At 45.4% G+C, this 14,697-nt stretch overlaps 1 protein-coding gene across 8 annotated transcripts in view; it reads left to right on the top strand.

The window, feature by feature from the left end:
- Positions 1-14,697, top strand: part of WDFY4 (WDFY family member 4) — a 295,461-nt gene that overhangs the window by 120,549 nt on the left and 160,215 nt on the right. For all 8 annotated transcript variants that reach the window (XM_030335435.1, XM_030335436.1, XM_030335430.1 and 5 more), the window contains 7 exons: positions 303-376; positions 2,180-2,341; positions 2,939-3,030; positions 4,706-4,805; positions 7,016-7,221; positions 8,046-8,215; positions 10,348-10,473. In XM_030335435.1, coding sequence (XP_030191295.1) covers positions 303-376; positions 2,180-2,341; positions 2,939-3,030; positions 4,706-4,805; positions 7,016-7,221; positions 8,046-8,215; positions 10,348-10,473 — 930 coding nt within the window. The remainder of the gene's footprint in view (positions 1-302; positions 377-2,179; positions 2,342-2,938; positions 3,031-4,705; positions 4,806-7,015; positions 7,222-8,045; positions 8,216-10,347; positions 10,474-14,697) is intronic.

The following is a 14,697-nucleotide window of genomic DNA, read 5'->3' as shown; positions in this document are numbered from 1 at the left end:
AGCAGGGCTGAGGGCCAGACAGAGGTGAGGGCGAGTGTCCTTGGTTTAAATCTAGACTCACACGGAAGCACTGGGCAGCAGCAAAGATGGGGAGGAGAGGAATGGCGTCTGAGCTTCCCCCCGGGGCAGGCACCCTCTAAGTTCTAGGTGTCGGGAGAGTGGGTCAGATTCTTGAGCAGCTAAATTGTGTTAGTGAATTTCAAGCCTAAGGAGCTTGCCTAAGCAGCTCTGTACCTGCTTACACTGCCTGGAATCCCTTCTTCACACACGTCTTGTTTTCACTGTGTGTTTGTTGTCCCCAGCTCTGGATGAATTCTGCAGACAACCTGGAGCTCTCCCTCTTTTCCCATTTTGTGGAAATCCTTCGATCACCAAGGTAGGCTGGGCTTTGGCAGTGCGCGGGGCTAGGACTAATGGCTTCATGCCAAGAAGGGGGACTGAGGGGACAGGACAGCCAGTGGCTCAGCAACCACGGCCTTCTCCCATTTCCAGACCACTGGACTCCCAGGTGACAGCATGTCTGTCTGGGTCTGTTTGGGCTGCTGTGACAAAATATGATAGACAGGGTGCTGAATAAACAACAGAAACTTATTTCTCACAGTTCTCGAGGCTGGAAGCCTAACATCTAACATCAAGTCTAACATCAACATCACTGGCAGATTCAGTGTCTGGGGAGGGTCCCCCTTCCTGGTTAACAGCAGTCTCCTTGCTATAGTGTCGCCTGGTGGGAGGGGCGAGGGAGCTCTCTGGCATCTCTTTTATAAAGGTGCTAATCCCATCACTAGGGGATGTGTTTACCTCCAGAGACTGTACCTCCAAATCCTATGGTTAGGTTTTAACACATGAATTTTGGGGGGGGACACGAACATTCAGTCGTAGCAATGCCCTTCCTAGTGGCTCACTTATGTGGGGCAAGTCTATCTCCCTGGTGGATTTGGGCCTCGCACCCTCTCAGGGGCTCAGTATATGTGGCCAGCAAAGGAAAACACTTCTCTGTGTCCTGTTTGCCTCCCAACCCACTCTCCCTCTAAATGACTTCTCCAAGTCACTTTTTAAATCATTCAGGGCTCTTTTGGTTACAAGCAGCAGAAATACAACTCAAACCAACTTAAGGAAGGAAGGGAGGGAGGAGGGAGGGCAAAAGGAAGGTTGAGAAAGGAAGAATTTATTGGCTCATACATTGGAATGGGGCAGATCTTCACATGTGGCCGGGTGGCACTCACACTACTTCATCTGAGACCTGTCACCTGTCTTGTTCATGCTTTCCTCCGTGCTGGCTTCATGTGGGCAGACGGCAAGATGGCTGCTGGGCAGCTCCTCAGGGCTGGAAGTTCAAGAGGAACAAGACAGTCCTGTGGAGAAGGAATACAGAAAAACAGGCTGCTTAGTGCCATGATAAGAAAGAGCACAAAACACAATGAGAGCTGTGAATACAAACCACACACAGAACTGGGCTGGTTCTGCCTCAGTATCAGGGATGTGGAGGTTGGCAGAATTTGTCCTGTTAGTACTGAAAAGACAGTTCAAGAAGGAGCCACCCACCCAGATTCGCCCTCCTTCACCTTTTTTTTTTCTTTCCTTTTCCCACTTTCTTTCTGTACTTGTTGTTTTCTTAAAGATGGACATTTATCCTGGGAGCTGTTTTCTTTGGTTGAGTAGAACTTACGGGAAATTGAATTTGTGATTATCCTAAGAAGGGGGATGCGGATGCTTGAATTCTGTCTTTTTCCCCTTTGACTCCTAGTGGCGTGTTCATCCACTTTGTGGTTTGGGGCGGGCAGGAAGAGCGCACACCCCAGACAGTCTCGCCAAGGGCCCCTCTCTCCTGGCTGTTGGAGAGTGCTCCGCGGTCGCACGCGAGTCTGCTGTCTTTGTTCTGAGTTTTCTGAGACCAGCGTTAGTTTTCCCTGAGGCTTGGAATTTAAAAGTCAATAACTGGGGGTTATCTTTGAAGGCAGTTTCCGGGGGGGTGGAAGGGCATGGGAGGCTCATCCCTGAGCAACTCTTGGCAGACACATATTCAATGGGTGTCTGACAGCATTTTGATGAGTTGCCAAGAGAGCATTGGAGTCAGAGGGCCATGGAGCAAGCCCAGCCTGGGAAACCTTTTTAGCAGAAACACAGCAAATTTGGTTCATTCCAGTAAAAGCTTTTACTGCCTTTCTCCTGGGCTCACCAGGGAAGGACCCCGGAATGCTGAAGTTGCTCACCAGGCACAGCTTATACCCAAGCTCGTCTTCCTCTTCAATGAGCCGGGCCTCACCTTCTCCAAGATCCCCACCATCATTGCCATCCTAGGCTGTCAGCTGAGGGGCCACTTCAGCATCCAGGACTTGCTCAGGTACTGTGCCACGCTTCCCAGGGGGAAGGGCAGAGCCTTGGGACTATTTCACAAGGGTATATAGGCCTCAGTTCTCTCCTGACCACACTTGACCCAGCAACATTACCCTTCAGTGCAGTGGCAGGTTCCATTCCCTTGGAACCTTCCAGAGGTTCTGTTTAGGGCTGAGAGTTGAGAAAAGGGGTGGTTCTGCAAGACTCCCCTCAGGGCTATGTGCTCACAGCTCCCTGGTGCCCAGACGTACTTACTATGCCAAGAATTCAAGTTCCTGTGAGCACAGTCCTCCTCATCAGCCATTGACCCAACATGTCTGCTTTTTGCAGACGTCCCAAAGGACAGTCCCAGTTGACATGGTACGTAGCCTTTTCCATCCTCAGCACTCTCTGTTATGTTTATCTGGCAGAGCCAGAGTTAACTGCTCTGATGATAGATTTTAGAAGTCTCTGGAAACACTGCATTGATCACAGAATAATGTGATCTGTCTCAAACCCTCCCTTGAAGCCGATTTGGGTGGATCTGTGTAGAAAACCTTCATATGTGTTGAGCAAACGTGGGTGGAGCCCACCACTGAACATATCCCTCTCTCTCTGCATTAAGAATTGGGCTGTTTGTTGTCTACACCCTCAAGCCTTCTTCGGTGAATGAGAGGCAGATCTGCGTGGATGGAGGCCTGGACTCCTCAGTGTCTGGTGAGGAGACCTTTCTCAGACACCAGTCTGAAAGTAGCAGGATGGCCCTCAGGGCACCCCTGAGAGCCACCTGTCATGGGCCCATTTTGTAGAGGGAAGGGCTGAGGCAAAGAAAAGGGAAGGTACTCACAACTGAGCAATTGTTCCCAAGTAGTGGCTTGTGAGGTCATAGTGTTATGAGTAGGGTTACAGTCATATCAAATTGTTTATTCTTCCGTCACAACCTGGAATGGCTTCTAAGACCTCCAGGATAAAACTCAGTTCCCTATAGGCCAACAGGTGGGATCCTTCATGACCCAGTTCCTGCTTACCTTCTTGGTTGAGTCCTTCCTACCTCTGCTCCTCTGATGAGCTCCAACTTCAGCACTCTGAGCACCTGCACATCCTAATATGTGATGGTCTGCCCTCCAGCCATGCTTTGTATGTGTTGTTCCCTTGGCAGAAATGCCTCCCCTGTCCCACCCCACCCCCTGCTTTGCCCACTGAGTTAACCATTCCTGGTCATACCAAGCCAGGTTAAGTCACCTCCTCTGGGCTTCTAAAGTCCTTGCGCTTACTCTAATGCACAGGTTAGTGATTTGTTTTTTTGGGTCTCTCTCCTCCCAACCAGGTGCAGAACAGAAGCTATGTCATGTTCCCTCTGCCAGGGCAGGTGTGAAGGGAACTTGGTCCTGGGCCCTACAGATCTGTGCTGTCCAAGATGGGAGCCTCTAGCTACATGTGGCCATTTACATTTAAATTTTAACTGGTAGAAATTAAATGCAATTAAAAATTCAATTCTTCAGTCACATGAGCTCCATTCCAAGTGCTCGATAACCACACGAGCCTAGTGGTTACTGTATTGGACAGGAGAGATAGAAAACATTCTTATCATTGAAAAAGATTCTATTGGACACTCTTACTTAGTCTAGGAAAATGATCTCTTATCTTTAGGTCAAACCTGAAGAGTAGGTATTACTATTCCCATTTTGCAGATGAGGAAACAGAGGCTCAGAGATAGAAGACCTTTGGGGCCAGAATCCAAATAAAGAGAAATCTGATTCCGGTTCTCCAAACTGCCACATCAGTCATATTTCTGCATTCATGTGCCCTGAATTGGTTGTAAAATAAGTGGTTAACCAAGGGAATGAATGAATGGATAATGGGCCAAAAGTAAGCTTATTCAGTCAGCCCTTCTTCTAATATGGACTGCATTCTGAACTCTACAACGCAAGCTCTATTTTTCGTGCAACATTGATATGCTGAAGGTTTAGTCTGGAAACACATTGAGAGCAGGAATTGAGATCGAGTACTAAAATCTTCACCACTCTGCTCCCAATGCCTCCTATAATGCCCAGCATGTAGTAGGTGGTCAAGAAGTGTTGCAGCCTATGATAGTGAAAAAAAATTCTTCTGCTGGAAGATAAACTTGACCTTGTTATTTTTAGGATTTTTGGGGGAAGTGGATAGGAAGCAACAAAATCATCTCCAGTTAAAGAGAACTTTAGGAACATGTCCTGAAATTCTTTTTAAGCATTGCATGGAAGTCTAGAACTGAATGCCAAAATTTTGAGTCCCATCCATGCCCCAATTCCTGGGTGAACGAAACATTTGGTGAATACGATTGCTTACTGCAGCAAATAGTATGTCTCTTTACATCCGTTTTCTCTCAAATCTGAATTTCCTTATTTTGTAGCTGGAAGCCAAACATCTGGAAAGACAATCTGGCTCAGAAACCAGTTGCTGGAGATGCTGTTCAGTGTAATATCTTCTTCCCAACTTCATCTGTCCTCTGAGTAAGTAGTTCCAGGGAGAGCGATTTGGCATGGGGTTGCCTCATACAGGGTGCAGTATTAAAACCTTTTCTTAATGAAAAGTTTAGCATCTCCGAGTCGGTTTTCGGCAATGTGTTTCCTGCACCAGTCAGAAACAAAATTATATTCTCTCCACCCAATAAAGCAGACCTTGCCCTAAGATATTCTGATGCAAATGTGAAATGGGCATGAGTAAGTCAGAACAGATTTGGTATAATTACAATAAGCTCTTTTTGTCACCATAGCTGTAGTGTAATTGTTATTGTTTTGGCGGTTGTGACAATCACTGATTTTGATGTCCTGTACTTGGCAGAAAATAGAACGGAGAAATGGTTAGCCTAAATAACATCTATCAAGGAAAAGGCTCGCCAAATTCTTCTGCTATTTACTGTCAGTTATTTAGTTATTTTTCCAAGTTGGAAAAAGAAGTATCTGCCTTCAATTAACTTTTAAAACAACGTGTAACCATGAAATTCCATTAACTCTCTCCCACTGACTGCCTGCTTTATATCCAACTCCAGAGTCATCCATTCAACCACTATTTGTTGAGCACCTACTGTGTGTCAGACCCTGTTCCTCACTCCCAGACTGCAGTGCTGAGGAAGTCGGTCTAGGTCCTTGCTCTGCTGGGTTGGCATTTTAGTGTGTTCGTGTGTTTGGGGAAGGGAGGAATGCTGTGGGGAGTTATCCCTCAGTAAAATGGCCTTGCAAGTAGTGCTTAAGAAATCTTTGTATTTCTAGAATCAAAACATGGTAGAAATGGAAGATGCCTTGGAGATGAGCTAGTCCAACCCTCTCCTTTTTCATCTTTCTGAATGAGAATATAGGGTAGTGCTTAAGCACCAGGGCTCTGACGTCTAGACCTCCTGGTTCAAATCCCAGCTCTGCTCTCAGAGACTTTGGGGAGGTTATTTAAGTCCTCTATGCCCTCTTCTACTCATCTATATGAGGATAAGAATAGTACCTGCTATGGATGGAAATTAACATGTGACTAGCCCCAAGCATGGTGTCTGGGACACTATAAATACTCCATAAGCTAAGTCTTCTCATCGTCATCATCTCACCATCACTGCCCTCATCACCACCACCACCATCATCATCATCATCATCATCATCATCAAGGAGAATGACCAGAGCTCATCAAAAGCTCTGCCAAAGTCAGCCAGTTAGTAAACAGAGGCAGGGATAAAAGAGAGGGCAGTTTCTTGACTTCTGGTCCAGGGACCACAGCCTTGCTGTCTAGTCTGGCAGTTGGTGTTGAGAACCCTGCCTAGCAAAGATGGGCCCTTCTCTGGTTCCTAGAGGCAGAGTCCTTTGCTGAGCCATTGCCCCTGAGGTTTGGTTGCCACCTCCCTGCCCTCCAGTCCCCTCTAGCAAATCTGTACTCTCCAAACTCATCATTTTAAAATTCATTTTTGAGGGGCGCCTGGGTGGCGCAGTCGGTTAAGCGTCCGACTTCAGCCAGGTCACGATCTCGCGGCCCGTGAGTTCGAGCCCCGCGTCGGGCTCTGGGCTGATGGCTCGGAGCCTGGAGCCTGCTTCCGATTCTGTGTCTCCCTCTCTCTCTGCCCCTCCCCCGGTCATGCTCTGTCTCTCTCTGTCCTAAAAATAAATAAACGTTGAAAAAAAAAAAATTTAAAAAAAAAAAAAATTCATTTTTGAAAGTGACAGTTAAAATGTGGTGGTTTTTTTTTTTTTTTTTTTTTTTTTTTTTGCCTAAATTGATACAGATGCATGAATACTGGACTATTCCATTTAGATTAATTTTGATCAGTATATCTGAAAAGGGAGTGACTTAACCATTACGTGTTTTATGCAACTGTATTGATGTAATTAGATGGGTGGCTGGTCAGCCCCTGCAAGTATGAATACTAGTGGGCTAGGGCTCTCAAGGGGCCTGCGCATTTTTACCTCTGTTGGTACAGTTTCCAATTGCTTTGAAGAGCTTTGGCCAACTTACATTGCAGTGATTCATAAACATGTTCAGCCATTTAACAGCAACTTTGCCAGCATTTTAGTTTACCATTCTTTAAAAATATAACATGTACTTCACTGAGTGATATCCAAATCAACCTTAATTTGCCTCTCCTAGGTGACTAGCGAGGCTGGAAATTATTTGTATTTTCTGGATGTGTTATTTGCTCATGGACTGAGAGATATTTTATTGCATTTTTTGACCCCCCTCCCCCCAGGACAAAGGAAGAGATGTTTTTGAACCTGGGGCCTGACTGGTTCCTGCTCCTTGTACAGGGCCACCTGCATCCAAGCACCACGGTGCTCGGGTTGAAGCTTCTGCTGCACTTTTTGGCAAGCCCCTCCCTCCGCGGGCGATTTAAAGAAGGCCTCTCTGGGGGATCCTGGGTGGAGCGCAGCTTCGAGGGAGTGGACATTGTGATAGGTGAGTGTGCAGCCTTCTCCAGGAGGCAGGACACCTCCTCATCCTGGGCTGCAAGTGAGGACCGGCCAAGCTCCTTCCTCTAGGGGCCTTCATGCTCTCACAGTAGGATCACCTTGACCTCTGATCCCGATCAGTCCCAGTCCCCTCTTACTTCCTTGTCAAGATCCCTTTATGTCCTGACTGCTTTGCAGACACGGGGGGCTTCCTTCCATTCCTCAAGAGCTCCTCAGCTCTTTTCCTCTTCCTGGGATGTTGCCCCCAACCCACAACACCAACATGGCTCTCCTGGATGGTATGGATTCATCCCTCAGGTCTCAGTTCAAATGCCACTTCCTCCAGGAGAAGAGGGTTCCCCTTGAATTAGGGCCCCTCTGTTATACTATCTTTGCCCCATTACTTTTCTTTATGGTGTTTATCACAATTCACAAGCAAATATTTATTGGAGCATTTAATTCCATAATGTCCTTCCCTACAACTACATCATAAGTACTTGGTGAGGGTCTCGGGTTCTGTATATTTTGTTGAAATGCTATGTCCTTATTGCCTAATACAAAGCTAGCCTTTTGCCTCTAAGGTGGTAGGCACTAAGTATCTGTTTCTGAATGAATGAATGAATGAATGAATGAGTGTGTCTGAAATAGGGAAAGGAACTCTTATTGAATACTTTCTTGTGGTCACGTATGTATGACATGTATTTCTATCTGGCATTTCTATGGGATGGGTAGGTGGCAGGGAATCCATTCATGTTCCCAGCCCCCACCTTGACCAGAAGCAACAGCAATTGTTCTCAATTAGATTTTGTGCCCCTTCCACCTGATCAATAGATAACCTGAAGAGCCACCCTGCCATGCCTGACCAGAGCCCCTGCCTGCTTCCTGGGTTCCGCGTCTTGAAAGACTTTCTGGGCCACCATGTGCATATTCCAGAAGTCTATCTCATTGTGTCCACCTTCTTCCTGCAGACGCCACTTACAGAGCTGATGGACGGGCCCAAAGTAGGTTTTTGGGGTACCCCTGGGATAGAGTGACATACCTGGTCTCATTCCGTGTGACTGAGGCAGTTCCTTAAGACTCTCCACCGCTACCTCTATCCACTTCTTCCAACTCATATTGTGTTCTCACCCGCTTCCTTCCCTCACAGAGCCACTCCCTTGTCTAGCTCTTCAGGTACTCTGAGTTCTTGGGCTTCTGCCTCCCATCCTCCCTGCCAGCAGGTCTCTGTTTTTATCCGTCCCACTTTTAAGTCTTTCCCCTTCTGGGCATGGCTAGAGAAGTCACATGATCATGGGCATGGGAAGGGAGGCGGGTTGCTGCCACCACAGAATTAGAACCTCAGTTTATACCTTCTGAAATAGTGTGTCTCTTGACCTTAGCGAAGTGCCTTAATTCCCCTGCATTCTAGAGTAAACCATATATGCTCTTCAGACTTCTGCTCCAAAGCCACCCTTTGCTCCAATGACTTACTTCACAGTGGGAATGGAGGGCCCCAGAGGGAGGTACTGCTTTGGTACCCTGCTCTCCACCACCTGGTCATGCCATACCCCTCTTCGTCACCTTCTCTCTGTTGTCACTGGCAAAGGGTAGTTTTTCCAGGCTGATCTGGATTCCTTCCACTCCTTTCCTGAGTGATCTCACTAGTAGTTGACCCTTCTTTTTCCTGTACTTTCAGCATCTTCTTTTCTATGGACTCTTTCCTCAGAGACCATAAATATGGTGAACTGTGTCCCACCTAAAACCAGAAACTGACCCCTTGATTCATACTCCTGGCCAACTGTTTTCCTATTTGTCATTGTCTTGTCCTTCCTTAGCCACCTCTCTCCTAAGAGGAGCCTACACTCATGACACATAGCTTCTCACCGTTCACACACTCACTCACTCATCCAGGTCTTCATGAGCTCCCATTCCTGTGGGATCCGGTTCAGCATCCACAGCCAGCGCCAAGACCCTTTGCGATGGGGTGTCTGACTTGTCTCTCCACCCAGCTTCCTTGCTTACCTGCCCTTTGTGCCGTGTGAAACCCCCGAGTCACCTCCCCAGTAAGATCAGCTGCTTTGTGCTTGCCTCCCCTGTGCCTTTAATGAGTTCTTACTCCCATGTCACCTGCCTGATGAGGGGTCCTCCTTCAAAACACAGCTCAGATGCCACCTCCTGATTAGATCCCTGGGCACGGGGAACCACTCCCTCCTGTGTGTCTCAGCACACCTTTGCCTTATATGACACTGACACAGTTACGTGATTTCCTCTCTCCTTAGCTACTGAGCACCTCAAGAACAGACTCCACTTCTTACTCACCTTCCTGGGCACCTGACAAACAGCAGATTCAGAAATTGTTTCTTGGTCTCAATTGAGTGGAGTTAAACTGCGCGGAATGGAAATTGGGGGAGGGGCATGGCTCTGCAAATAGAAGGCTAGAAAATCCACCTCCCTTGCATATCCTTATATTTGACCTACCTAAATCTTGATATATGCTAATGGTATTGTAGATCACCCTTCAAAATAAAGTTCTTAATATGCTGTGCTAGGTTCACCGAAACCGTGCATTTCTATTTCTCCAAGAACGTGTTGTAGGAAACAAACATCTGCTGAATGTCAGGACCCATGATAGACGTTTTACAAATTTTATTTCACTTGATATTTATAATGATCCCATGGGGTAGAGAATGCAATTTTCATCTTACAGAGAAGGAAACTGAGTTGCCAAGAGGCTGAATAGCTTGCACAAACCCAGCTTTGCAAGAGGCAAAGTCAGATTGCCCTGCTGGTCAATTCCACGTTCCCTCTGCTACACTCTGCACTGTGCTCAAAGCCTTTGAAGTCCTCCTATGTCCTCTGTAATTGCATTTACAAAAATTCATTAAAGTTGATTGGGACCTCAAACCAAACAAAAGAGCTAAACTTGATGCAGGTTGTGTGGGCCTGCAGCATCTTATAGGAGGTGTGTATTTATTTCCCTCACACGCCACTGAGTGGGCTGAAGTTCTACGTATGGGCCAGCCACCTAGGCTGTTACTATGCCGTTTCATCTTTCCCGCTCGGGCCCCCTGAGATACATGATGCACTGGCTGGAAAGCTGGTCCCACTGGCATGCAGCCATATGTCTCTCTATAGTCCTTGCCCCCTCTTTCAGGACAGCCTGGATGCCATGCTTCAGTGGCTCCTGCAGAAGCACTACAGTGAAGAAGTCCTCCGGGTTGGGCTGTGCACCGAAGGTGTCCTGCTGCTTCTGGAAATGCTGAAAGCCACCATGAGCCAGGTGAGACCCATTCCTTACATCTCACGAGGAGGCTCTGATGGGAAGACAACTTTGGAAGGGTCACCTTGGCTTCTTCCAGCAGCTTCCTGGTAATGCTGATAATTAGCAAGTGTCATTCAGGATGCCTGATAGAAGAGGTGTGGGGGTTCCTAGTGATAATTTAGGTGCTCAGTGAGAAACTCAGCCTACATGTCCCCAGTGGAGTTTGCGTGCTCTAGCTGGAAGACGTCTGTTTTCCATTTGTTTAAATATTTGAATTCCTTCACCGGGAGATTTAATGCTTTCAGTCAAGAGAACATTTCTGAGCAACTGATTTGGGTCAGGAGCTTAAGGGGACTGGTGGGGGTGGAAAGGGACCTGTTCCCTCAAGGAGCTCACCCCACTGGGGCAGGGGGGCCTCAAACATGAGGGAGCTGTGAGGTAGAAACCTGTTAGAGAAGCCAGATGCCCACCAACTACTTACATGACACCGAGCCCCATCTATTCATGCCTTCAAGGTCCATCAGAGGTAGGTGGAGAGGTTATTTTCAACGTGGAGGCAAGTGTGAGGGGGTGAAGGCCATGAGGGCTGTGAATGGGAGTAATTATGAGCCAGATCAACAAGAACTTGCGTGAAAGGCTGAAAACATCTGACTTCATTCCGTAGACACCAAGGGTCTCGGAGGAGGCTTGATTGTGTGTAGGGAAACCTTATTGCTTCTGGGAAGTGATTCATGCTTACATTTACAGTTTCAACAAAAGACAAAGATGGAAAGTAAAAATCACCGTAATCACACCCATCCAGAGATAACCACTGTGAACTTTAGTGGAAGCTTCTCCCACACACCTAAGATTATACCACGTCCTTACAGAGGACTGGGCCACATAAACCCCTCTTGCCTTTGTTTCCCAAACAAAGGGAATTTATGTTCTTTCTCAAAATGTTCTTTGTTGTAAAAAGTCTGTAATGGACTTTCTTGAGCTGATCAGATCCTTTTTCTCTCTAGTTTGATGTTCTCCTTAGCGTGAATTCTGAGATGTGGGATAGTGGGTCGAAGTGTCCTTCCTGTTTCTTTTGGATACACTTCTCAGGAAGGATGCATTAGACATTATACATACACCTCCCTCCATCTACTGTATATCCTGCCATCTTGTATGGGGGTGCCCAGCCCAGTCCTCACAGCCTTAGCAACACCGCCAAACTGGTGATTTCATGCTTGAGTTCTCTTGTGTTCAGTATTAGTGAAATTGCTAGCATTTTTTCATATGCTTATTAACCGTCTCCATTTATTTTTCTGTGAATTGCCTATTTGAATCTCTTGCTAATTTTTCTCTGTGTGTATGTGTGTGTGTAATTATGGTAAGAAAGTACAGATCATGCTTTTTGCTCTTTTTAAAACCAGGAATGTATTTAATTTTCATTGTATACTCTATTAGCATGTAATTAGGTGATCGGCTGCTTTTTTCTTCTAACCACTTACGTACTGTGAATTACATCAACAGATTTTTTTGCATTTTTGCAAAGATTCACTGAGTTCCTCTGTTCTTATTCTTTCAGTATACTTCCTTATTCTGTTTGTAACTATTTTATTTACGACTTTGAGTTCATGTTTATAAATGATAGCAGGCTGCAGTTTTCTTTTGTTGTATGTTTGTCAGGTTTTGATATCAGTATCATGCTAGCTTTATTAAAAAAAACTTGTTCTTTATTTTATTCAAGAAGATGTTAAATCCATAATTCTTATATTATTTAAATTATTTCTATGAAACTTCTTGGGCCTAAGTTTTTTCCATTATTGCTTTGTTTAAGCTCTTAAATGTCTCTTTGACCTTGTTTAGGTAGTAGATATTTTATTCAGCTTGCACAAACGGTCTCTTTTAATTCATTTAATTTCTGTGTTATTATTTCCCCCTTCTTAGTCTGTATTTGTAGGCTCATGCTCTCTTTACCCCACCCCTTCCCATTACCTAAGGATCTGGGGACTTGAGGATTGATTTAAAGAACGAACTTTGGTTCTCCTGATATTTTTCTGTCTAGTTCTACCATTTTGATATTTAGCATCCTCATTTTTTTTTTTGGCAGTTTTCTGGAGTTAATGCGATTGCAGTTTTAAAGACCTCTTGACTCGCATTTCTCTTTCCTTAAAATTTTTTTAAAAATTCAAGTTAGTCAACATGCAGTATAGTATTGGTTTCAGGAGTAGTTTCCCAAGAAGTGCCCTCCTTAATGACCATCACCCATTTAGCCCAGTCCCCCACCCACCTACCCTTCAACGACCCTAAGTTTGTTCTCTGTATTTAAGAGTCTCTTATGGTTTGCCTCCCTCTCTGTTTTTATCTTAGTTTTCCTTGCCTTCCCCTATGTTGATATGTTGTGTTTCTTAAATTCCACAGATGAGTGATGTCATGTGATATTTGTCTTTCTCTTTCTCTGACCGACCTAATTTCACTTAGTATAATACACTCTAGTTCCACCAACATTATTGCAAATGGCAGCATTCTTTTTGATCTTTCATTTTTTTGATTGCCGAGTAATATTCCATCATATATGTGTATATATATATAGTGTGTGTGTGTATATATATATATATATATATATATATATATATCTCACATCTTCTTTTTTTAAAATTTTTTTTTTCAACGTTTTTTTATTTATTTTTGGGACAGAGCGAGACAGAGCATGAACGGGGGAGGGGCAGAGAGAGAGGGAGACACAGAATCGGAAACAGGCTCCAGCCTCTGAGCCATCAGCCCAGAGCCTGACGCGGGGCTCGAACTCCCGGACCGCGAGATCGTGACCTGGCTGAAGTCGGACGCTTAACCGACTGCGCCACCCAGGCGCCCCTCTCACATCTTCTTTATACATTCATCAGTTGATGCATATTTGGGCTCTTTCCATAATGTGGCTATTGTTTATAACACTGCTATCAACATTGGGGCGCACGTGCCCTTTCAAATCATCATCTTTTTATCCTTTGGATAAATACCTAGTAGTGCAATTGCTGAGTCATAGGGTAGTTGTATTTTTAATTTTTTGAGGAACCTCCATACTGTTTTCCAGAGTGGCTGCACCAGTTTGCATTCTCACCAACAGTGTGAAAGGGTTCATCTTTCCACTCATCCTCACCAACGTCTGTTGTTTCCTGAGATGTTAATGTTAGCCATTCTGACAGGTGTGAGGTGGTATCTCATTGTGGTTTTGATTTGTATTTTCTCTGATGATGTGTGATGTTGAGCATCTTTTCATGCATTTGCTATCCATCTGGATGTCCTCTTTAGAAAAGTGTCTATTCGTGTCTTCTGCCCATTGCTTCACTGGATTATTTGTTTTTTGGGTGTTGAGTTTGATAATCTATATCTTTATAGATTTTAGATACTAACCCTTTATCTGATATGTCATTTGCAAATATCTTCTCCCATCCTGTCAGGTGTCTTTTAGTTTTGTTGATTGTTTCCTTCGCTGTGCAGAAGATTTATATCTATTTGCTCCACATCCTGGCCCATGTCTTACGTTGTCAGTCTTTTAGATGTTAGCTACTCTGCTGCGTGCATCTATCCTTTGGAACAGACAGCATTATGTCCACTGTGCAGATATAGAAACCAAAGCTTACAGGGATTAACTCAGGCAGGGTCACAGAGTGAGGGCACAGTGGACGCATGTGGGTCCGGCATCAGCATTACAGTCCAGGTCACTGCCGTGCCTAAGAATCTTCAGGGGTCCCTTCTGCGTAGTGCATCGAATCCACATTCCTCTCCCAAAAATCCAAGCCTTATATGTGACCTTAACTTTCAGCTCCTGTGCTGGTCACTGTGAAAATAAACCTGAAGTGGTAAAATGTTTCCTTCAATCCTCAACAACAACCTTCTGCAATGGGTCATATTGGGATCCTCGTTTCACAGAATGGGGGCTGGAGGGGTTAAGGAACTGGTCCAAAGCTACACTATCAGTAAGTGGCAGAGGCAGCATCCGAACCAGGCACACTAACTCCAGAAAAAGCCCTTGGAACTCTGAGCTCTGGCATCTCCCATAAATCTGACATTGTGCTCTAAGAACCTCCATAATTATTTGCTAGATGCAGGTGACTTCGGAAACAGTGTCTCTGTCTACCTACTTAGCGCAAACCAGACTCTCACCAAAATCCTGTGAAGGGGATTTTAAATTGCTCTCTAATGGTTCCATGCATGCTGCCTTTGTTTCCACAATTAGGTTTGTCAGTTCCAAGTCCTTGGTAGCTACTTGGT

Source organism: Lynx canadensis, chromosome D2 (assembly GCF_007474595.2).
Source record: "Lynx canadensis isolate LIC74 chromosome D2, mLynCan4.pri.v2, whole genome shotgun sequence".
Taxonomy (NCBI): Eukaryota; Metazoa; Chordata; class Mammalia; order Carnivora; family Felidae; genus Lynx; species Lynx canadensis.
Note: the sequence above shows the minus strand (reverse complement) of the source record. Positions and strands in the feature narration are given on the sequence as shown.